The 25,435-nt window shown below is 38.2% G+C and overlaps 2 protein-coding genes across 5 annotated transcripts in view; one reads left to right on the top strand and one right to left on the bottom strand.

Annotated features, from left to right (window-relative positions):
* The window catches only part of LOC130073597 (leucine--tRNA ligase, cytoplasmic), a 40,364-nt gene extending 23,666 nt beyond the window's left edge, over nucleotides 1-16,698 (bottom strand). Inside the window, exons 1-15 of the mRNA XM_056239107.1 lie at nucleotides 16,584-16,698; nucleotides 13,236-13,357; nucleotides 13,050-13,137; nucleotides 12,882-12,962; nucleotides 12,659-12,796; nucleotides 12,344-12,505; nucleotides 12,141-12,253; nucleotides 8,333-8,396; nucleotides 8,191-8,258; nucleotides 7,845-8,070; nucleotides 4,936-5,023; nucleotides 4,475-4,551; nucleotides 4,281-4,334; nucleotides 3,337-3,477; nucleotides 2,416-2,493 (exon numbers count right to left, since the gene is read on the bottom strand). Of these exons, the coding sequence (XP_056095082.1) occupies nucleotides 2,416-2,493; nucleotides 3,337-3,477; nucleotides 4,281-4,334; nucleotides 4,475-4,551; nucleotides 4,936-5,023; nucleotides 7,845-8,070; nucleotides 8,191-8,258; nucleotides 8,333-8,396; nucleotides 12,141-12,253; nucleotides 12,344-12,505; nucleotides 12,659-12,796; nucleotides 12,882-12,962; nucleotides 13,050-13,137; nucleotides 13,236-13,357; nucleotides 16,584-16,589 (1,506 nt within the window). The 5' untranslated portion in view covers nucleotides 16,590-16,698. The remainder of the gene's footprint in view (nucleotides 1-2,415; nucleotides 2,494-3,336; nucleotides 3,478-4,280; nucleotides 4,335-4,474; nucleotides 4,552-4,935; nucleotides 5,024-7,844; nucleotides 8,071-8,190; nucleotides 8,259-8,332; nucleotides 8,397-12,140; nucleotides 12,254-12,343; nucleotides 12,506-12,658; nucleotides 12,797-12,881; nucleotides 12,963-13,049; nucleotides 13,138-13,235; nucleotides 13,358-16,583) is intronic.
* A 1,789-nt stretch (nucleotides 16,699-18,487) lies between these two features.
* Nucleotides 18,488-25,435, top strand: part of rbm27 (RNA binding motif protein 27) — a 33,906-nt gene continuing 26,958 nt past the window's right edge. For 2 of the 4 annotated variants that reach the window (XM_056239116.1, XM_056239117.1), the window contains exons 1-6: nucleotides 18,488-18,677; nucleotides 19,223-19,341; nucleotides 19,461-19,579; nucleotides 19,873-19,952; nucleotides 23,250-23,446; nucleotides 24,994-25,299. In XM_056239116.1, coding sequence (XP_056095091.1) covers nucleotides 18,607-18,677; nucleotides 19,223-19,341; nucleotides 19,461-19,579; nucleotides 19,873-19,952; nucleotides 23,250-23,446; nucleotides 24,994-25,299 — 892 coding nt within the window. In that variant the 5' untranslated portion in view covers nucleotides 18,488-18,606. The remainder of the gene's footprint in view (nucleotides 18,678-19,222; nucleotides 19,342-19,460; nucleotides 19,580-19,872; nucleotides 19,953-23,249; nucleotides 23,447-24,993; nucleotides 25,300-25,435) is intronic. The other 2 variants (XM_056239115.1, XM_056239119.1) reach the window with 1 other exon arrangement.

The raw sequence follows: 25,435 nt of genomic DNA, 5'->3' as shown, positions 1-25,435 counted from the left end.
TCTAAAACCAACATTTCACTAACCCTATTCCATTGAATCATTAACCCTATAAAGCCTACTGCATACACTATGATATGCAAAGTTCTCTAAATTATCAACATGATCCAAACTGAAAAAAAAAAAAAATGGTATTATATATTTTGGAAATATATTGAGATAAACACTTCAATAGATTGAAGTAACTTAGGTTTCCTTGATTCTTCTAAAAAAATGTATGGATAATTATGTTAAAGGGGTCATATAATGCCATTTTTGTACAAGCTAATATGATTCTTTAGGGTCTAAATTAAAAGTTTGTAATATACTTTAATTACAAATTCTCATTAGTATTGTAAGAAAACACTTATTTTACTTGGTCAAAAACAGCTCTGTTTTCAGCACGCCGTTTCAGTGCATATGACTTTAAATGATAATGAGCTTTGCTCACCCCGCCTCTCTGTTCTGTGCGTACACCGTTTGTAACACAATAACCATAACGCGTTGTTCATTATAAACGTGGGATTATGAATTATATTGAGAACGTCGTACATAGAAAACATGCCGTAATGTACCCTGAGTGTAAACCTTAGACGCATTCATTGTGAAGCATGCAGCTAGCGATTTGCAAAGATTAATATAAATATTAATATAAAGTTTAATAAAACGTTACTCACTTCAGTTGTTCTAGAGGTTCAGCAGGAACACGAATAGCTGTACCGATCCTTTATTCATGAGCAGCTTCTTAGCAAATCCAGCTTTATACTGACCCTCGTTTATAAAGCAGTCTGGTGTGTGAAATGATTCGGCAAATATGAAAGCATTGACGTTGCTCGTGGGGAATATTCCCTTCGAAAACAAACTCAGCCACTGCGTCTTCAGCGGTTCGGATTTAGAAACATTAAAATGACTGCTGTGTTCGTTATTGCACCCAAGAACAGAACACCACAATCGCTTAGACGCCATTCTGCTCATAGACAGTGCTCCAGCATATCAACAATGACCGCGCCGATCCGCGCAGACTATGATTGACAGCTCTCACGAGCGAGGGCGGGTCTGTGTTGAAACGCTGCTGTCAATCAACAATCGTGGGAGGGGCGTGCGACCTTGTGACGTCACAGGCTCGAACGGCTCAATTTGAGGCAGGGGAAAACATAAGGAGATTAAAACAAAAACACTGGATGGATTTTTATCATTTTATGATTGTTGTGTACAGGCACTGCCAACACACATTTCAGTACAATCAACTTGTAAAAGTGCATGTACCATTATATGACCCCTTTAAAAAATGTGAGTGCAAAGAAAATATAACCGCACACTCTCAAGCACACTTATTACCAACGTTTCGGGACAACAAGTGGCCTTTGTCAAGGTATAATTTAAATTTATAATTTCTTTACATTAAGTTTTTCCCTTTAATTTGCACCTCATAAGGTGTGCATTTGCTTTGCTGTTCTTTTTTAATAATATGAGTATCAAATCAGGTGACTCATCAGGCTTTTAATGAAGGTTTATTTGTATCTACATCTACAGACAAGTTTTAGGTAGATCTAACAGTCGTTTTCAGGCACAGAAATTGATTAGAAAGATTAATCCTTTTTAAAGTTTCAAAAGTTATTTAGTCAAGAGTAGCGAGTGATTTTTTTCTTTGTCCTTCGTTGTTTTATTAACATTAAAAACAAAGACAACAGCAGGAATATTAGGACCTAATCCGCGCATTAAGAACTAAAGCACGGATCCAATACACAGTTACACGTTTTATTTCTGTTTATAACCGTTTACGTTCACTTAAGACATAACTGAATATGTTTACAAGGATACTCACCAATATGGGTATTTTGACATAATTTTCTGTGAAAATGTCCACTGAGGCACAAACGTGGAAGAGAAATCAATTCAGCATTTGCGCTCTTGTCTGAAAGGCGGCTTTCTGGGAGCACGCAACGGATGTGTGTTACGCACACAAAACTTCCCACACAGCGCGCGAATATTGAATTGAGTTGTCTTTCTCGTCTTCTTGCGCTTGAACATTTAATTTGGCAAGGCTTAAAAACACGTGCAAATGATATACTTATATTTACATTTACATTTATTCATTTAGCTGAAGCTTTTATCCAAAGCGACTTACAATTGCTATATATGTCAGAGGTCGCACGCCTCTGGAGCAACTAGGGGTTAAGTGTCTTGCTCAGGGACACATTGGTGTCTCACAGTGGATTCGAACCCAGGTCTCTCACACCAAAGGCATGTGTCTTATCCACTGCGCCATCACCACCCCATTATATTGTGACATGCAGCACTGGTGTTTACGCTGGCCACTGGCAGTCCCTATTGTCAAGCCTTTTTAGATAGTGTCTAAAGGTTCAATAAACTCTGCCATTTCAAAAACTATTATTTCATATGTCAGGCTTTACAAGGATTTACATATAGTCCACCAACCTTCTCCACCATCATCTTCTGAATGGGCTTCTTCACATCCTGGACCTTCTGTCCCTTGAAACCCTCCACTAACATGATCTAGCAAAACAAAGTTTAGTAAAGTTGTTCAGATGTGCACATCCATTATCTAGCAGATATCTAAAGAAAACACGCAATACGGAACCAGCAACCTTCAGATGCCGCCCATATGGTCATTAAAAACAAGCTTATATCATGGTCGGTCTGAATAAAGGCGAGGAATAAAACAGTTTAATACACAGGTACTTCCAAGACAGTATAATCACCATTCTATATTAAAGATAGGGGTTTGAATCTAATAAGAAATTGCTTACTGCACCTTTAATGCGCTGCTTTCATTGAAGCACGCACACACACACGCGTTATATACACTTAGAAACATTAAGAAGTACAGAACCTTGTTGTCAACGCTGCCCCGTGACTTTTATTAATAAATTAACTTTGCATCTACCGAACCGCTACATTATATTACTCAGCAAAGGCGTAACGTCACTGTTTTTGAAGTAATTCAACTCACAGCTTCATTGCTAGTAGAGAGACTTTGCACAGAATCAGGTAGTTCACACACGTAACTCTCTCTCGATAGGTTAATTCATTCAAATAAATGCTATGATTCAGTCAAATAAATGTAACCTTACAGCACTACTTTATCTCTGTGTGATTTAAAGTGGACAGAATGCTGGATCTAACGAGTCGTAACTGATCAACATCAGTTACATCAAACATGTAAACATCAATGGCAGCTTTAACTTTTCGATGCTGGCAAATGACCATGGTATAAGCATGATAATCCACGGCTAGCTGTGCATTAAAATGGTTTATTATTTCATAAGTTGTCCCCCTACATGCATTCGACTAGGAAAATGGGGAGTTTGAGTGATGCTGGTGTTCGTATGGTCTCACCCCCTCGTAAAAGCCCTTAAGGTAGACTTTCTCTTTGGCCTCGGCCAGTTTCTCTCTGTCATTCTGGCTTTGGATCTTCAGTTCATCACAAACCAAAGGAGCCGACAGGTTCCCATAGCCTGGAATCTCAATGATGGGTACCTGGTGGAACATAAGCCACTTTAGACACACAGAATTTAGGAACGTTCTGAAAAATCCCTTAATCCATGATAAGCAATACGCTAGCAATGTGCTAAATCATGTTAGGAACATGTTAAATCATGCTAGCAATGTGCCAAATAATGTTAAAACATGTTAACAACTTGATAAAACATGCTATCAATGTGTTCAAATGTGCACGCAACTTGCTAAAACATTTTATTGACATCTTTAAGTATAATTTTCAAACTTAAAGCTATTTTTTTAACTTTCAGATTGGTTTTGTCAAGCCAACATGAAAGTTTGTTATTTAAACTTTACTCATCTAGTTATTATTATTTCTTATTGAAAATGATTAGAAAAAAAGCTATTAAAAAGATTTGTATTATTCTTATAATTTAAGAATGTTCCCTGAATCTGGGCCCAGGACTGGGTATTACTGTAAAAGTGTTGGGAACGCTTTTTGGGAACGCAGCTCTGGATCTCTCACACACTGCCACTGGACCAGCGGGATTTTCTTTATTTTTGTGCCTTGCATGGGGTCTTTAAAGACACCATGAAATCAATATTGACAATTCTTATTTTTTAGGGAATATTGCTGTCTTATAAATGATATATCGCAACAATAGGAAACCACAACAATCCAATGATCCAATCAATTCGTGACAGACAAAATCAAGTCCTTCCCTACATTTTTCCTTGTTTGAGAAGCCGTTTCACTTCAAAATAGAGAAGGAAAGACTTTTGCCATTTCCGTTTCAGGCCGACAAAAAAAAAAAAAAATTTTTTTTGTTTTTTTTACTTACCGGCTCAAATGGTAGGACCATAAAATCTTGAATTCCATACTTCTCTCTCAAAGCCTAAAAAAAAAAAAAAAATCATCATCCATCACATTCATCTTATCTGAAATGGTTATCTCTATGGGAATTTCCCACAGAAATGGAAATCAAACAACTGAATCATGAAAAGAAAATGAAATTCCATAAAACAAAAACAACACCTGCTTCTTTTTAATGTCCCTCAGAGCGGCGATGTCATCAGGCGCATCGGACGGCACACTGGTGACAACTCCAGTTCCTGTGACCATGAATTTGTGTGAATTTCAACAACCTCCCATAATGAGATAACTTACTAAACATTAAAACGATCGATATTAACATTTCTAACGTATCAATTTGGAGCCCAGGGTATAAGAAAAAGGTTAACTGCCGAATCACATTAGGTGAGGAGCAGTTTCAGTTTGTGATCGGAGTAATGTGGTCCGCACAGCCTGAGGGAACATTCATTACAGCAATTTCCATATTCCATCTCTCCTAGCTTTGCTGTTCTCCTCAATGACTGACGTCGCTTTCACTTGGACTTTTAAAAACATGCGGTATTGCCCTGCGGCCCGTTCAGAGAAGCATCTTGTCTGTGCAGGGGTAATGTGATGCGACGATATTATGGGGTGGTGTCGGGTACCTTTGTCTTCTTTAATGGTGAGCATTGGCAGGGCATAAATGGTTTTGTATGAGGTGAGGGGGGCATTCAATGCACAGCCCAGGATGTCCTGAAAGATGGGAGAGGGAGAGAGAGAGAGAGAGAGAGAGAGAGAGAGAGAGAGAGAGAGAGAGAGAGAGAGAGAGAGAGAGAGAGAGAGAGAGAGAGAGAGAGAGAGAGAGAGAGAGAGAGAGAGAGAGAGAGAGAGAGAGAGAGAGAGAGAGAGAGAGAGAGAGAGAGAGAGAGAGAGAGAGAGAGAGAGAGAGAGAGAGAGAGAGAGAGAGAGAGAGAGAGAGAGAGAGAGATCATGTTATCATTACTGTTATTTTATAATAGAATAATATAAATATAATAAAAATGTATTACGACAAATCCCACAGAGAACAATGTTCATTTTACATTTTAATTGAAAACAACCATTACTATTATTATATATTAATAATATTATTAAAGAGACCATATGATGCTATTTTAAAGGTCGTTATTTTGTTTATTGGCTGTACTAGAATAGATTAACTTGCTTTAATGTATAACAAACACATTAATTTAACACACTGTACATTACGTTTCTACCCTGCTTCTGAAAAGGCCAGAGTGCTCTGATTGGCCAGCTGACACAATGCGTTGTGATTGGCCAACACAAGCGTGTTAGAAAATGTAACGCCTCTTACCATAATCGTGAGCTTCAGCTTCCTTTGCTTCTAAAGCAATTGTAAACACAAACAGTGAATAATGTTTCCGGTATTATTGTATCAGTTCAAGCAGTGCGAGTTAAGGCCCCGATATACTTCAAGCGAAATCAAAGAACAAACTGATGTGACATCATTTGGTAGTATGAAGGTGTTTAGCTAGCCTGGTTAAAACCAGACCATTATCAGTTGTAACTGAGTTATGGTCTGGCAAAGCGTCATAGACAAATAATTTCCAGAGGGGCGTCAACAACGGACGTCGCGGATAGACCTAAACCCAATCAGAGCGATGAAGGAGATGACGTATGCAGAGCGGCGGAGAAACATCTCAGAGTGTTGTTCTTTGCTCGGTTTTTAACAAAAAGGAAACGTATAAATCGCTTAAAACAGACGCGATAGCTGATTGGAACGAGTGATGTTCGACGGCGGCATCCATCTTTGTAATGTAGGCTACAAAATCTGCTTCAAAATCCCAGCGCTGTCGCCATCGTGTAAAGCCCGCCCCAACGTTTCTGATTGGTGCCTCGATTTCGACGGATTGGAAATGAGCTTGAATGAGCTCTTTGCCAGACTAACTTTCAGAGCAAATCTAAATTTGCCGGAAGTTGTCTGGGTTTTCCCAGGCTAGTGTTTAGCGACATTTTAAACAAAATCAGGCCAAAATGAACTTCGTTTGGAGTTCGAAACAGCTTGCCAGAGAGCTTTTCATATTAATCTATACATATTATAAACAATATATATATAATACACACTACTATTGGTCCGTGGCGATTATGTAATAGGTAGGTGTGCGCTGAGGCTCCGCCTTATTTCACATGGAAATCTTTTCTGGTTCATTTCCACTGTTGGAGGCCGTAGAGGTCAGACGTCCGCGAGTTAAAACATGAGCACAACGCGGTTTATAGTAGAATAACTCACTTTTCTGGGAGACTATGACTTTTGTGACTGCAGATCTTGTACATGCATAAACAGACACATTACACACTAAAGGAAAGGAAAACATTTAAAAGCATCATATGCGCCCTTTAATATTAGTAATAAAAATAGTACAACAAATACTACCATGCTTTTTCATTTAAATAACATGTTACTCTTAAAGGGATACTCCACCGTTTTTTCATATTAAACTATGTTATTCTCTTATCTAAGACGAGTTGACACATACCTCTCTCGTCTCAGTGCGTGCACTGAATCGCTCTGTCGGGCGGAGAGCTTTGAGAGCAGTTAGCTTAGCCCCATTCATTGTATATGGGCCAAACAGAGATGAAGTTAGAAGCGACATCCACACATCCACGTTTTCTCTATTTAAATATAGTTACACGAGTAGTTACACGACCAAGTATGGTGACACTAAATAAAATGTGGCGCTTTTTATAAGCGGGTAAAATGGATAACTATAATGTATGGCGGAATAGCACTTATTGGGAGCACTTCGACTTGGCGCTGTAATATCTTCACTCGTGAAAAGTCCTCTCCCCCCTCCCCCTCTCCCTGTCATTTCCGTCAATAGAACCAAAGTGACCTGCACGCCTGCAGTAGTAGTAGTTTTTTGTGCAGAGTTGACGAAGTATCAGGGAGAGGGGGAGGGGGAGAGGAGGGAGAGGGGGAGAGGACTTTTCACGAGTGAAGATATTACAGCGCCGAGTCGAAGTGCTCCCAATAAGTGCTATTCCGCCATACATTATAGTTATCCATTTTACCCGCTTATAAAAAGCGCCACATTTTATTTAGTGTCACCATACTTGGTCGTGTAACTACTCGTGTAACTATATTTAAATAGAGAAAACGTGGATGTGTTTGGTCGCTTCTAACTTCAACTCGTCTTAGATAAGAGAATAACATAGTTTACTGGTAAATGGTAAATGGACTGCATTTATATAGCGCTTTCACAGACCCAATGGCCACCAAAGCGCTTTACAATTTGCCTCACATTCACCCATTCACTCACTCATTCATACACCGACGGGCGACGGCAGCCATGCAAGGCGCCATCCAGGAAGCAGCTGGGGTTAGGTGTCTTGCTCATGGACACCTCGACACTTGGTCAGGTGGAACCGAGGATTGAACCACCAACCTTCCGGTTTGTAGACAACCCACATGAACCACTGAGCCACTGCCACCCCAAAAAACGGTGAAACAACGGTGGAGTATCCCTTTAAATTTTGTATTTCATATTCCATTTCCTTTTTTAGGGACACAAACCTGGCCCATGATGTTCATGAGCACCGGAACCACTCCGTTCTCTTTGGTAAAGCCCTGGTAGGACATGTTCCTGGCTGACCGCTGTGTGCTGATGAACAGGTCCCCGTTGGCCGTCTCGAATATGATGTACTTCATATCTGGCCGAATCCAGCAATTCGTTTGACCAAACATGGTTTCAGGCCTCAGAGTCGCAGCAACCAGAAAAATGTTCTTGTCCTTAAGAGCACTGAAAACATCGAAAAAATGGTATTTACAAGTACCATGTTTTTGGTACCATGACATTCTTTGGAGTAACATGATACAGAAATATGTCAATCATTCAAAACCGTAATATTAGGGATTTTACCTCAATTTTGCTGGGTAAGGTTCCACAATCTTCATCTTAATAAGAGTGTACTCTTGAGGACCAACTCCCTGCAATACAGATCATTACTATAGGACACACATATCCATCCTATTTTATACCAAAAATTTAAAATACCGCCCACCTCTCCTGTCTGTCTGTCATGGTCCATGCAGGGCTGCCCATCTTTCGGAGAGTAAATGGTATATCTATAAGACCAAAAATAAAAGGTTTCAAAAACTTGTAAATAGACTTTGACGCTCTTCACCGAGCGCTTACACAGATACACACGGGATCAGGCGTCTCTCAGCAAATACATCTATCAGTGGATATAATAGTGATCCACTGATAGACGCCTGCTTTCAAACGCTCCCGTGTGTATCTGTGCGAGCGCTCAGTGAAGACCATGCTTTTGAACCGTTGATAAGAGCCAATCACAGACATACATGTTCAGTGCATGAACACAATGGCCAATCAGAGGTGTTTAAGAATCCGCTCAACAGTGTCAATATGCTAGAGGGAAATGCTTGTATAGTCACATTTTTAAAATTTCAGTACCAACTTGGTACCGAAGTCGGTACTTTTGACAAGACTACCTTACACTATTTCCATCACTTTTTGGTCAAGATCTTGTATTCACAATGCAAGAGTCCAGCACTCTGTAAAGTCTCCTCCAGCACATCCCAATTAGAGGATGGATACCCGAACCGAGCCCGACAGGACCCGACGGGCCGGGCTGGGTTCGGACACACATTTTGAAATGACGTTCGGGTTTGGGTCGGGCTCGGTCACGTCGGCGCGATAAGGCATTGAACATTTGAAATTTAAAACAGCTTATTATAATGTTTAACTGGATGCAAATGTTTGTTTTTGTGATTAAAATACATTTTAAATATTACCCTAACATCCATCTTCATGTGTGCGGAAATTTGTTTATGTTGCTGTGACAATGCGCAACACGTGCGTGCATAATATTGCATATTTGGCTACATGTGGCTGGCAGCGCAACGATGGAATACGTTAAAAAGAAGTTGGCCTCAGGAGATTTTAAAACCAGCCTAAACGTTGAAGGATGGATTATGTGAATAGATCCCATGTTACAGTTTTATTAGCCACACAGTTTTCGAGAAAAATGGTAAGAGTGATTTTCATTTCAATAAGCTGCATTTGTGTTACGTTAATGTTTTTGGTAGGCCTAGCTTTGTTCATTTAATTTCAATTGGCTATTTGTTTGGGCCTCTTGTGCGCGCCTGTGTTAACATGCGCTTTGATTCGTTGCGCACATCTGTAAACATTTCCGAATGCCTTCCAGTTGGTAAATAAAAACGGGCTTTCTACACAAACAAACGTACGTGTCATTAGTATGAGAAAAAAAATGAGATTAATAACTGTGTTGGGCTCGGACATAAACATCTTAATGCCTGTCGGGCTCGGGTCGGGCTCGGTTACTGCCCTGCGGACGCGGGCCGGGCCCGGACAGAAAAATGCGGCCCGATCCGCACTCTAATCCCAATGAAGACTTTCAATGAATTTAAGGTCTGGACTCAGAGGAGCCAATTCATGTGTGAAAATGATTCTTCATGTTCAGTGTGTACAACATTTGAATATTTAGACCACTCATATTATTGATTGCTGTCAGGATGTGAAGAGAGTTTCAACCAGTCTAACACAGTGTTTATGAAACAAATTGTCTCCCTACCTTTAATGATGCATGTTACATTTGTGCAAATATTAAACTTTGGTGTCACAACAACTATAAACTATCAGTATTGAATAACAAGTAAAACTTGTATATTGGTTTCCCCCCACCAGTAACAAACACATTGATTACTTAAAGGGTTAGTTCACCCAAAAATGAAAATGATGTCATTAATGACTCACCCTCATGTCGTCCCAAGCCCGTAAGACCTCCGTTCATCTCCGGAACACAGTTTAAGATATTTTAGATTTAGTCCGAGAGCTTTCTGTCCCTCCATTGAAAATGTATGTACGGTATACTGTCCTTGTCCAGAAAGGAAATAAAGGCATCATCATAGTAGTCCATGTGACATCAGTGAGTTAGTTAGAAAGTTTTGAAGCATCGAAAATACATTTTGGTCCAAAAATAACAAAAACTACGACTTTATTCAGCATTGTATTGTCTTCCGGTTCTGTTGTGGATCCGCGTTCAGTGCCGCCGCTGACGTAAGACGCTGCTGACGTGTGTCTGGTGTGTGTGTGTGTGTGTGTGTGTGTGTCTGGTGCGCCCGAGCTTCGTTTACAGTCTGAGGGAGACGCACGCTGGAAACAAAACAATCTTCGCAAACATGTCTAAGGATTTCCACACAGTGGAAGACTTGCATTTTTTTGCCCAGGCATATTTATTTGAACCCGAATACACAGACGCACCAGACACACGTCAGCAGCGTCTTACGTCAGCGCCGGCACTGCGGACTCGTGAACTAGGGCTGTCAACTTTAGTCGTTTAGTCGACTAATCGGTCGATGCCGTCTTGGTCGACTGACACTCTTATTGGTCGACCAGTTGCATTTAAAAAATAAAATAAAATTTACCAATAGAAATAAATTTTCAATGATTTACTCCTTTATATTTATTCCTTTATAAGCAGTTATATATTACTGTATTTAAAATATAATTAGCCTATGGTTTATCCCCATAGCACTTTAAATGCTTTAATTTAGGCTATTTTGTAACAGCGCCAGAGTTTAGCGCACACACATAGAACACTCGGTTCACACGGCTGGCTGCGCTGCTGCTTCGTGCTCAGTAAGGTAGGTAGCTAGTTTAGCTGTATTCATTCAGTTAGAACGCTACTTGTTTCGGTTTTTATACACTATATGTTTTTATCTCGATGCGGCGTGGACGCACTTGGAAAAAAAAGAGCGCGTCGCACCGCGACCGCGTTGCTTCCATCATGAGCGCACACACATTTGAAATCGAACTTGAGCGCGCAAAAGACGTGAGCAGGCCCTTTAACGGCTTTATCATGCTGACTCAATAGATTGTGTTTTCTTGATATGTTTTTGTTTTTATTTGTACACTTGACGCGTTTGAAAATAGCCTAAATAATGTAACAAAACGAAAATAAACCTATATGCGGTCCTACAATACAGCCTATTATTATTAGGATTGTTTTTTAGGCTCTTTGTTTTTTTGTGTGTGTTTGTTTTAAAACGCCTAGATCGGCTGGACAAAAGTTAACCCATAGCTTTGAAAGTAAAGAAGAATATACAGCCTGTATAAACGAGAGCTTTTGTTAGGATTTTTCATTATTTGGCAGTTTTAGCAGTTATATTTTTTGTAGCGTGTGGTGTGGTCATGTGTGCGATTGTGACTGTTACTAGACAGTGCTCCTCACTTTTTGCAGTTAAAAAAAAATCACTTCATTTTCAAAGAATTGTATTATTATTATAGTTTTATGTATTTTTGATGTTTTTTCGTTGTTGTTTTATAAATGCTCTATGACAATTGTTAAAAAATGTACAATCAAAACATCGCATGTTTTTTTTTTTTTTTTTGTCGACTAATCGTTGTGCAGGACAAGACTTTGGTCGACTAAGGATTTCTTTGGTTGACTACAGCCCTATCGTGAACGCGGATCCACAACAGAACCGGAAGACAATACAATGCTGAATAAAGTCGTAGTTTTTGTTATTTTTGGACCGAAATGTATTTTCGATGCTTCAAAACATTCTAACTAACCCACTGATGTCACATGGACTACTTTGATGATGTCTTTATTTCCTTTCTGGACAAGGACAGTATACCGTACACACATTTTCAATGGAGGGACAGAAAGCTCTCGGACTAAATCTAAAATATCTTAAACTGTGTTCTGAAGATGAACGGAGGTCTTACGGGCTTGGAACGACATGAAGGTGAGGCATTAATGACATCATTTTCATTTTTGAGTGAACTAACCCTTTAAGTCATAGTTCAATATTTGACCATACCTTTTCCCAAACTTGATCTTTTTTCTCTCTTTCAGAGTGATGAACTGCCACCTCACAAAAGAGTCGTAGAAGGGGTTTACATCGGTCGTGATGAAGGAGCGACGCCAATCAACCTACAGCATTAAAATGGTGCATTTTGCATTTAAATAGCAAAGTACAAAGTAACGGGCAGAACGACAATGGTTCAGGTGAGCTTTCACTACCTTGAGCCCCATTTTCTTCAGGTCTTCTACAGCAAGAGGAGGAAAATAATCCAGCCAATGTTCAGCTTCAGCAAACTTTACAATTTCATCGTCCCGCAGGCCCAGAGACTTCATGATGTCCCACTGGAACTTGGCGCTTCCAGACTTTGCAACAGCTTTGCTCTGCCAATGGCGTGACATTCGAAAAAAGAAACTGTATTAATTTTCATTAATTATACTACAATATTGATCATTCATGGATCAACCCTACAACATTTAAGTTATATATATATATATATATATATATATATATATATATATATACAGAACATTTACCTTCTTGCCCTTTGACTTGTCCTTGATGATGACCTCATCAGTGGTCGTCTTCTGCTCTTCCTCCTCTTCATCTTCCTCAGGGAATTGGGGCGGGTATCCATACAGCTCCATTTCCCTCTTCAACTTGTCTGCACACGCCTAGTAGACATAGATATGTTATATTATATTATGTTGATTACAAAAATGTACAGATCTGAGGAGCAGGAGAGTTTAAACTACTCACTTTGATGGGCATCCCAGTGCAGTGAAGTCCAAATGGGAAGAGACACAGCTTTCCTTTCAGCCGCTGGTAACCCATTGCAAACTAAACGAGAAATTAGAATTGAGTCATACATTATATGACATGATGATGATGTCTATGATATATTCTTTGATTGGCTTTCAAACTCACCTCACACTTTGACAGGCAGAACGTATGTCCGAGGTGAAGCCTCCCATTCATGTAAGGGTAGGGAAATGTGACCATGTACTTGTTCTTACTGGGTAGAGACAGATAATAATAATACATTATTTAGACATGATGAATATAATCTGTAAAACCTTAGGAAATATTGCAATATATATAAAACAGACTCACTCTGTACTTCCTCCAATGGTGGTTGGAGCGTTGGTCTCAAAAAGCTTTTCCTTCTCCCATTTCTGCTGAACCTCCTCCTCAATCTTCCTCAAAAAGTCCAGTTTTGCTGTTCCTTTGCGTTCCTGGAATGACATATTTAACTTAAAAATTAAACTTCTACAAGTGAAATATATGGAAAAAATTATCCCTACACACAATATATATATATTAGGGGTGTAACGGTTCACAACGGTTAACATTTGAGGGCAGCAGTTTCTTGTCTTTCAGTTACTGATGTTACTTGAAAGCATTGTAGCCTACGATTCCTGCCAAACTTCCATGGTTACAGTTAGTAGTGTTACTACAGTAAACCCATGGTGAATGTTGCTGATCTGTGGACACTGGATAGTTCATTCATGGCACAATGTTTCTTCCTGGTTTCAGCGCTGTTTGATCCGTTAATAACGGAGAAATGTGAATGCTTCTCACTAGATCTCGCAGCGATGTTATTACTTCAGTGGCGAACTCAAATGCTTTCTTTACTGGATTTCGCTGTGTGCTGATGATTAAGATCGGCTCGCGCTGCATTGGTCCAAACTGATAAACGGTCCGTCGTCAACCACACAATAACGAGTAGTTTCGTTCCGCTTACATTACATTTGCAATTTTATGTTGGGCAATGTTGTGGTCACGCGAGCGTCTCTTTTACATTATGAGCGCGCTTGCCACGCGTGACGCGCCTACATTTGAAATAACGAAATTTTGGTCGGCACGGTTAAAAAATGCGTAGCTACCGAAAACCGAACCGAAAGCCTCGTACCGAACGGTTCAATACGAATACGTGCATTACACCCCTAATATATATATTATATATACACAGTACACACACAACTGGTAAAAAAAATAAAAAAAAACACACAGACACACTAATAATATATGTGATTAACAATATTAGTAATGTTTCCAAAAAATTTACCGGTTGTGTGTGTGTATATGTATGTATATATACACATACAGTAGTCAACATTTGAAGTGGATGAACTTTTTTGATCCACTTCAAATGTTGACTACTGTATATACACACAACCAGTACAATTTTTGGAAACATTACTAATTTCAATGTTTTTGAAAGAAGTCTCTTCATGGCTCAACGCTAAAAAAAAATTCTACTGGCCTAGGCCACTGCCAGTGGTTATAATTTTTACTTGCCCAGCCAAAATTTTGACTGGCCCCACAACAAAAAATGTATAAAGTAAAAGAAAAGAACATGGGCCTACAAAATAAGCCTAGTATTGTTTTCGTTATTTTTTTATACATGTAACCATAATAAATAAGGTCATGACACCAAGAGCTACTAGATTAACTAATTTAACAGTAAGTAATAAAATAGGTACAAATAATCAAATTAGGAGCAATAGCACAAATAAATACAACAGAACAAACATATTTAGTAAACGGTGCTTTTCAGGTTTTTCATGTAGGTTTAAACACGAGATTTTCAGGTAGGTTACATAAATTGTAATCTAATGTATAACTAGATCAACCTTTATTAAAGTTAACCAGTGAAGAGCAGTTAAAGATGCATAAATAATGTTTTGAAATGTTGAAAATATAAAACGTTAAATATTGTTATTTGAAATTATTTTAAAACAAATGAAAAGATACTTTAAATGTGAAATTAAACCCACCAGTAAGTGGCAGTAGGTCACTGTTAATGAGTGAGTCATTGAGATTCAACCGATTCATCCAAACGGCTGATTCATTCAAGAAGGAATAATGAGTGAGTCATTGAATCATTGATTCAGTTGATTCGTTCAAAAAGCTGATTCATTCAGTAAAGATACCGTCGTCTGTTGCTCAGAGACGCAAAACAGTGATTTGTTTGGACTTTGTTTTGGAACTATTTTCGTTGGCGGAGTAGAGCGAAACAGGCGATTTGATGTCTAAAATGTAAGTCACCTAATATTAACTTGTTTATTAAACTGTACGTTGTATAAACTCAATATCACATTTGTAATCATGCTGATATTTGGAGAAAACGGCGCTTTTCGTGTAATATTGGTTAACTATATTAAATGATATAAATATGTAAGACATACAGGGGCATTTTTGCCCCTTATCTTGAATCCGGTGGCATTTTAAATGCATTTGAATAGACTGTCTAAAGCAGGCGCAGTAAAAGCGTAACGTTACACTCTAAATGTGCACGCGCGCTAGTCTAGCTAATCTACTAGACGAACGTTACATCACGTACTAGTGTATGCGTGCACTCGTTTTTGTTTGTTTTTTGTAAAGTGAGGGACATACTCGATGATGTCAGATCGTTAAATCAATATCATAGAGGATATAAATCGCACACTTCTACAGCACTGGCCCGATCGGGCAAGAGACAACTGTCCCGAGCTTCGTTCACACTGGCCCCGGGCCCGGGCCATGTCTTACTGACCACAAACTTTGGAACAATAGTGTATATTTTTACAAAATATTTCTATTTTAAATTAAATGCTTTTCTTTTTTTTTCTTTTTTTTTTAACTTTTTACAAGTTTCGCAGGTTATATAAAAAAAATATTAAGCAGCACAACTGTTTCCAACATTGTTAATAAATCATCATATTAGATGATTTATTAGCTTAAATCACAAGAATAAATTATATTTTAAACTATATTAAAATTCAAAACCATTATTTTAAATTGTAATAATATGTCACAATAATTTTCCGTAGTTTCATTCAAATAAATGCAGGGTTGATTAGCATAAGAGACTTCTTTCAAAAACATTAAAATAGTAACGTTAATGTTTCCAAACTTTTTAACGATACTGTGTGTGTGTGTGTGTGTAATCAGTTATAGTTACATTAAAGTTTATTTAAATTGTTGGACATGTTTGGTATATTCAAATATGAATGAAAGTTTCGTCATCTTGTGATCTGTTAAATATAATAGCTTATGTTCATTAATTAAACTTCCAGATACCAAAATGGTAAATTTGCTAAGCTATAAAATGGTACTTGGGCATCACTACTGTTCTGATCTACACACATCAGCACCTCTGATTGACAGCTGTCAACTCTATTCATATTACTCTGCCAACAACTTATTCCGACTTACAAGAGTCTTAATGTTGTTATAGAGATCGCTTTCTGTGTGGATCGAACTACTTTTTGTTCAGGATTCAAAGAAAATACATGAACAACGTTAATAGACACATATGCATGCAGCTAACGTTAGTTGCTAAAGATAACCATGCTGCTCAATGAACCGGTTTAATATATCTTTTTGGCGTTTGAGGTCATGAAACAGGCAGTGCTCCAAACCGCATGAAGTAAACAGTGCGAAACATTAAACCGGCTTAATATAAATCACATTTACCGTCATTTTGAATAACTTCAGCAGGATTTGTTGAAGAATAAAACCCACGCTGCACTCGGCTGATGACACCGTTCAGATACGTCACCGCCGGAAGCCGATTTGCATTATGGGTAATGTAGTTTTAAATGATTTGGCTATTTCACGCACAGAAAGAAAATGATAATAATACAGTTTTTAAAATAGCTTACACACAACTTCTGAAACTATGGCTCCATTTCTCAAAACTCTACACACAAAACACACTCACAAGATGCAAAATGTCAGTCATCTCTTGCCAAAGCAAACACTTAGGCCTAATTCAGAACTAGGCCTATTTTAACTCTTCTAAAAGTTGTGTTTTTGAACAGTAACTCTACACACAAACTGTCAATTGATTAGACACATACACGCCAAGCTACACACAAATGTCAAAATGAAACATGTAAAACACTACTCTCTTGTGTCTTTGGCTTGTTCAGTGTGCAGAAGAGTGTAGAAGTTTGTCACACATAGCCTACATGTGCACAAATACACTGTGCAGTATGTAGGCTATGCACAATGAATAAACTTTACAGTTATTAAACTGACCTGAATCAACACTGAACTGAAATTTTAGCTCTATAATGACAATATTGGCTTGTTAGAGCTGCTTTACAGCAGAATTTGAGTTTGTTACTATATTGTGACGCTGCTTTGAAACAATCTGTATTGTGTAAAGAGATAAAGAAATATAGGTGACTTGACTTGTATGCAAATATATTTAGTAAATATATAATTGAATTGCAAGGGTGTTTCTCATTTCTCCGTGATCAAATTAGGTAGGCCTATTTACACTATTAACAGAAATGCAAGAGGGTAAAAATTATTTCTTTCTTTCTGAAAATATTGAGTTTTGAGTTCTAAGTAATAATTTCAAACGCTGATAAAGTTTCTGTTATCAGATCAGTTGAAGATGTGGTTTCTGTTCATGTGTGCCATGCAAGACATTTTAGAAATCCCGACCGAATTATGTTTTACGGCCATGTCCAGGATAAAGAATATGGTCACCCAATATTCATACAATTAGGGTGATATTACTGTAAATTACTTATATTTTGGCCATTTGCCCATCTCTAAGTCATTAATTCCCTGTGTTACTTGCAAAGGCTTGCATATTGTTTTACTTTGTGGCCTCAAACCTTCAGCACTGCTACTCTGAGCTCGATTGCTGATGTCTGAGGTAAATCACACCCCCTCGTTACCATATGGACTATGGAAATAAATAATAAATAAATGTGAAAAATACAATTATACATAAACAAGGAAATAAAATATAGTATAAAGCATAACAAGTATACTAATTTATTTATTTTAACATTTCTTTGTATATTTATTTATGCATATATTTATGTATTTTTTTCTTACTATATTTATTTATGTATTTATTAGTATGTCAGCTTTGGAATTTCATAAATTCAATGTATTGACGTAATTTCCACTTTTTGTCATTGTTTTGGATCACACTATTATTATAGATAATAGTAAAGCTAACAAACATATTCATACAAAAAGCCAAACAACTTCAATTTTCATTTCATGGGGACTTTAAAGGATTAATGATCAAATAGGTAAAAAAAAATCAGAAATATTACGAACATCCAATAATTCAATATTAAATATTATACTTCTGACGGAAAACTCTCACAAATAAGATTACTTACAGTAATTATTATTAAACAAGTTACTAAAACAGAGATTTCGGAAAAGAACAAAAAAAATAAACGAAAATTTAAAAACTTATTTATACAAAACTTATTTTGTCCTCAGACTCTTTATATTTTGTCGTCAGACTCAGTTAGAATGTGTGGTATGCAACATAGCATGTAAAAGCATCTCTGTGATTGGCTGGCGAGGTTGCGTTGTGTGACGTTTCCCCGTGACGTTGCCGAGATCCTCCAGCAGCTTGTCCGACGTGCCAGTGACTACAGAAGGCCCAGTGTGTGTTATTAGACGATGCTAGTAGGAGTTGCGCATAAACACCCAGCCTTTTATCAGTATTAATCATATGCGCGTCAGGATGATTATAGAAAATGTTGACGCTCTGAAATCCTGGCTTGCTAAACTTCTTGAACCCATGTAAGTGATGAACAGTGATATTTGAAGCAGTGAAGCTAACTTGCGCTGCTAACATGCTAACCCATTAGCTGGAATTCATATTACTTATCCGCGCTGCAAACAGATATCGTTTCCTTTGATTTTATGTGTATGTGACACTTCAATTGTGTTCTTTCCATTTATAAGCTCATAGTGTTCAGAAATGCAACACAACTTGTTGTTAGAAGCATGTAGCTGGAAGCTAAGCTAATAGGGTCTGCTGGCTGAGAGGGGTGGTCATCAAAACAGCCTGATAGTATTCATAGACTGGCCAAAACAGGATCAAGCACAAGTTATTTTAGTTTTAGAGCCTTGGCATGTATGATCAGTCAGTATGAGTTTGCTTGGTGGTTCTTGTTTTAGCTGCCAATTTGTCTTGAATGTATTAGATATCAGTAAACCCTAGCAGACCTCTTGGATAAATGTTGTTTCACCTGCATGGATATATTTGACTGTTGGATTAAATGGAAGACTTCTCGTCTTTTGCTAGTTTGCATTTACACAAATGAACCTGAGATCTTTTACAGATGTGATGCTGACCCATCTGCACTGGCGAACTATGTTGTGGCGTTAGTAAAGAAGGATAAACCGGAGAAAGAACTCCGAGCTTTGTGTGCGGATCAGTTGGACGTGTTTCTTCAGAAAGGTATTGACAAAAAGTCTTCACATCCCTGATATTCTGTGTACATAAGTATGCAATTATTAGTGAATTCAGGCCCTTTCTTGTATTTACTGTGTCAATTCATGTTTCTTCTTGTTTTACAGAGACTACAGGGTTTGTTGATAAACTCTTTGATTGTCTAACCACCAAAAATTATTTGGGAAATCCAGCTGCTAAAGAAGAAAGTAAAATCCCAGTGCAGAAGCTTGAGGAGAAGGAAGAGGTAAAATCTGTTGTCACTGATATATCCATCAAAAGTGCACATGAGTCCGGGTCATTTCTTTCTTTCTTACTATAACTGTAGAATGTGTTTTAAACTACTTTTGGTTAATTCGTTCTCTGTTTCCAAACATAATGTTATTCACATTTTTGTTTTCCTATCAAAACATATTTTTTACATTTAGTTCACGTGTATATAGGGCATTATACGCTTTAATAATCACGACAGCTTCCAGTTCCTAGTGTAAATATATAAATAAATAGTGTTAATATTTATACAATAACATTTGTTTTCAGCCTGCTCATGTTGAAGACGATAGGGATAACAGAAGAAGAAGAAGCCCATTGAGAAATCGCTCAGACTTCAATGAATCAAGGTTGGTTTCCAAGAGTCCCATCTTTAGTCTATCGTTTGTGTTGACATATTTTCTTCATATAATCTAAAGGTTACAGGTTCTGTTTTGTGTGGGTGTTAAATATTCTCAGTTGTCTGTCTGGTTTGTCTTATTTCGCTTTTAGTGCACATATTTTACATATATATATATATATATACACTCACAGATGAGCCAAAACATAATGACCGCCTGCCTAATAAGCTTATATGGTCCTGCACGTGCTGCTAAAACTGCACAGAACCCCCGAGGCATGAACTCTACAAGAGCCCTGAAGGTGTCCTGTGGTTTCTGGCACCAAGACGTTAGCAGCAGATCCTTCAAGTCCTGTAGGTTGCGAAGTCTGGAGAGTTTGGAGGCCAGGGCAACATCTTGAACTCACATTCCTGAACAATGTGTGCAGTGTGGCAGGGTGCTTTATCCTGCTGATAGAGACACTTCCACAGGGAACACCGTTGTCATGAAGGGGTATACTTGGTCTGCAACAATGTTTAGGAAGGTGGTACGTGTCCAATTTGTGTCCACATGGATGGCCAGACTCAGGGTTTCCCAGCAGAACATTGTCCAGAGCATCATCACACTCCCTCCAGTGGCTGGTCCTCGTCCCACAGTGGATCCTTGTGAATCACTTCCTCAGATAAACGACACACGCGTGATGTAAAAGAGAACAGGACTCATCAGACCAGACACCCTTCTTCCGCTGCTCTATGTACAGCACCGTAACTCGCTGCTTCACTACCATAGCACGATGCATCGTTGAAGAAATCAACTAGCTCGTCTCGACTGTTCCCCACAGCCATATTTTCGCAATTGGTCGTTCAATCATGTTGGTAAATGATGTCACGAACTCAGTGGAGTCATAACTTCTTTTAAAGCTGCAGTCCGTAGCTTTTTTGGGGTTAAAAATGATCCAAAATACATATTTGAGAAAATACATAACCCGCCAGTGTTCAAAACTCTCTGCTTGCCTTAGCTCGATTCAAAGCGGTAAGCTTGTAATAATGTTTTTAACTCCAGTGGTACTGGTGGATTTCTGCGGGAGATTCGAGCTTGTCTTTGCGTCATTACGTCACATCTGTACACACACATCTGTACACACACACACATCTGTACACACACACATCTGTACACATAAAGAAGGAGTCTCGGCTAGTAGGCTATATTGCGAGTGAGGATGTTGGAGGTGGAGATTTATAGCCTTTTCTCACAGCACTTGATATAATTAAACTTATCAATTTTGATGGCGGATCCAGAAAGGTTCAAACGACAATCACCAGTGACAACTAGAGACTCACCCGCTGTAAAATACAAAAGACTTCGTTCGGACTTCGGAGTGGCTACAGAAAAAAAAAAAGACTGCAACCGGCCCATTTGGATAATATCGGAAGGACATTACATGTAGTCACGCAATGCTGACGTTGTTAACATTAACAATTTGAGAACAGAGTATAATTTGCACGGTTTTGCGTGATATGATAACTTATAAGCAATTGTTAGATTTAATCAGCGCGATTTACTGCAATATCAGAACCAGAACAAAAGTGGATGTTTCTTACTTGTTCAGAGGACATTTTCCAGTGAAAATTAATTAATTAATCTAATTAATACTAGATGTTTTGCTATAAATTACAAACATGGCATCTGAGGACTATCTCATTTTTCTCAGTTATTTTGCTTTATTTCCAGATTCAATCATAGGCTCGTTCTTACGCACTAGAGCACGTTCTGTGAACAGTGCTTTAAATCTCTTGACAAACTAAAATACGTAAATGACATTTGTATGTTGGCTATTCTAAATGGAAGATACAGATTGTACTGAATGTCAGCTTGCTTATTTTGCTCAAGACAAGGATAGGATTTATGGCATGCAAACTAGAAACTATGTTTCTAACCACAGGTCGAGAGCTGTCGTTCGTTGGAACGATGGTTTCGGGAAACACGTACTCAGAACCTGCGACCATAGTTGGCTAACGATGCTTTTGGGAAGTGCACCCCTGATCGGTCTACAGCTACGCGAAGTGTGATGCACTGAGAGTTGTGACACATTCCTCCCATAACTATCATTGAACTTTCGTGTGACTTGTGCCACAGTAGATCTTCTGTTGGCTCAGACCTGACGGGATAGTGTTCGTTCCCTCGTGCAGAGATGAGCCTCGAGCGCCCGACACCCTCTCGCCGGTTTGTTGGTAAATCCTCAGCACTGCTGACCCGGAGAAACCCACAAGCCTCGCGTTTTCAGAGACACTCTGACCCAGTCGCCTTGCCATAACAATCTGGCCCTCGATAAGTCGTTTAGATCTTTATTCCTGCCCATTTCTCCTGCATCCAACACGTTGATACAAGAACTGACTGTTTGCTTGCCATCGAATCTATCCAGACCCTAATATGTGGCCTTGATAGGAAATGATCAACGATAATCGCTTCACCTGTGACTGCTCATAATGTTTTGGCTCATCAGTGTGAGTATATATGAAGAGTTCAGATGCAAAAGCCTCTAAGTGCCATTTGAAATTTTCTTCTAGAATGATCATTTTTATCAAGCTTGTATATTTAAGTTCAGTAATTTCACTTAAATGGCAATGAAGATTACCTATTAATTGTCATTTAAGTAAAATTACGGAACTTAAATATACAAGCTTGACAAAATTGATCATTCTAGAAGAAAATTTCAAATGGCACTTAGAGGCTTTTGCATCTGAACTCTTCATATATATATATACACATATACATATACATATACATACATATACATACATATATATATATATATATATATATATATATATATATAATTATCGTCAGTATATAAATTGAAAAGTTTTTTCTATCTGAATATATTAATTATTCCTGTGTTGTCAAAGCTGAATTTTGCATTATTCGGTGTCACATGATCCTTCAGAAATCATTCTAATATGCTGATTTGCTGCACAAGAAACATTTCTTATTGTTATCAGTGTTGAAAACAGTTGTGCACTTATTAATTTTGTTTGAAACCATAGTACATTTTACTCAGGATTTATTTTTTAATTCTTCTACAAAGTCAAAATAAATAGCATTTGAAAGTGAAAAGTGACAGTAAAGACCAACGCTGTCACAAATAATTTCTGTGTAATAAATTGAATGCATCCTTCCTTGGTGAATAAAAGTATTATAAAGATTACTGAACCCAAGCTCTTGAACATTAGTGTACTAAGTATACCATAGTACTACCATGCTAGGTGTCTAAAACCCTCTTACACCAGACCAATATATGGAAGTCAGAGCCTGTACATCTCACCTCAGGGCTAGAGACGACCGCAGGAGAGACGACCGTAAGCGACGGGAACTGGACCGTCACGGGAAGAGCGGAGAGTCGTACCGGGAGCGACATGATCGGCGAGGAGGAAGCTCACGGGGAAGAAGCTACAGTCGCAGCAGGAGCCGTAGCCGAAGCAGCAGCCATGGAAAGAGCCGAGAACGAGAGCACAATCAGAGGAGAGGTAATGACCGTCCCAAACCACTTCCTTCACATTACTTTCACCTATACTTGTGTGCATTCGTGTGAAACAAGCAGTTCTTAGAAATGGATTTAATGGTTAATCGGTCAGTAACATAATGCTGACCGAAAACACAAACATTTTTTTTTGTCCAGAAAATTATTTTATTCAGAAATGCGTAAGAAATTCTATTTATTCTTGGAAGTACTTAAATACACCTGTCATCTATATAATGAGCATTTATTTAGCTTTTTTTTTTTTTATAACAAAAAAAAAAGTAAGGGCGATGTAACGATCCTGTCGAGCTGCAAGATTAATCGTGAAAGATTGCGATTTTGATTCAATCAACCCATGCGATTTCATTCCAATGATTCGCCAGTGTCTAATAAAACCTTTGACAAAATCGCACCGAAACGTTCAGATCTGCTTTGGTGCTGCCGCTGAGCCAGAGAGAGCAGTTGTCATGAAACTGCTTCACAAACAGTGTTTTTTTTAAAGCATACAGTATCAATATTTCTGCTACAGTAATTCAGATGATCACAGAAGTACTGGGATAAAAGTTTATAGTTTGGATATATATACACTGATGTCTATGGTAGCAATCAAAGTAGAGTAAATCAGCTTGACCTTAACTTGACCTTCAAAAAAAACATTTTTGGATGAACCAGTAGGTGGCAACAAGTGACTCTGTTTGAAAGTGAATCCTCATTGAATCCTTCGTTCGAAAACGCTGATTCATCCAAGAATAAAACAAGTGAAGTCTTTATGAGTGAGTCATTGCATCATTCATTCAAACCAAAAAAAAAAAAAAAAAAAATCATTCAGATTAAGCATTTTTAAATAGACTGCAGAAATTAATATTTTGTCCAAACCTCTAGTAAACTACATGTTATTTTGTTTAGTTGTCTGTTCAGAATCGTGGGAGAATCTTGCAGCTCTATTTAAAAATATATATATATTATTTGTGAGTCTCAATTTATCTAGAATCGTGCAGCTCTACTTGTCCTGATATCATAAAGTGTCATTATTTTTATTTTTTTAAAGGAAAACTTAAGTACTTTGGCATACTCTTTTGTTGTTATTTCATTGGAAACACAACAACTCACTAATATTTGAAGGAAAAAAAGTACACCGTATCAAAATCATGTGGTGCAAACAACATGTTGGGGGAAAAAATCTAAACAGGAAATGATATCATATTAAAAAAAAGCTTTATTTGAAAAATATATTAAAAAACTTATATATAAACAATATATTAAGACTCATATATGTGCAATGTATGAATATGAAAAATGTTTGTAACCTAGCAAAAAATAGTTGCTTGTTGGTTTTTCCCAAATCAATATTTTGTGGAGTCATTAAATACATTTTTAATGGAAGAAGTATTTTAAAGTAGAATTTTAAAAGATTTTTCTTTTCTTTTTTTATTACTGTGGACATTCTTATTTGTCTTTGACTGTGCTATTAATCAAACAACAATATTGACAAGAATTCTTCCTTTGCAACCAAGTCTTCACCAAATGAATCCTTTCGAATGTGCTTTATCTCAGCCGAGCACAGATCCAAATTTGATCAGGAGCGGAAGGACGCAGAGCCTTACAACCCATCCTCTGCCCACATGGGTAACCCACACCACCAGCAGAGCCACCCACCCCCCCTGCTCCCCCTTCCCCTTCCCCAGCACCAGTTCCCCCCCTCAGGGACCCCCGCCGTCCCCAACGCCGTAACCGTGGCAGCGCCGGCTCACCTGCCCGACAGCACCACAGAGAGCTGGTCCACTTACTTCACCAACCACAAAGACGGAAAGACCTTCAACAAGATCAGCACGCTCAAACACCGCTGCAGAGACTACGACGGTAAGTCCCAATTCACTTTTGTCAAGTTTGGTGTGATTATACTCGCACATGAAGACAAAAAGCTATTGCTACTTTTTTTTTTTAAATGCGTGTTAAACCTAACATTTTGTGAAATGTTTCGCTTAAAGTGTGATTG

The sequence above is a fragment of the Rhinichthys klamathensis genome, unplaced genomic scaffold, assembly GCF_029890125.1.
Source record: "Rhinichthys klamathensis goyatoka isolate OS25496 unplaced genomic scaffold, OSU_Roscu_1.1 h1tg000554l_1, whole genome shotgun sequence".
Classification (NCBI taxonomy): Eukaryota; Metazoa; Chordata; class Actinopteri; order Cypriniformes; family Leuciscidae; genus Rhinichthys; species Rhinichthys klamathensis.
This window is presented reverse-complemented; position numbering and strand designations above follow the sequence as displayed.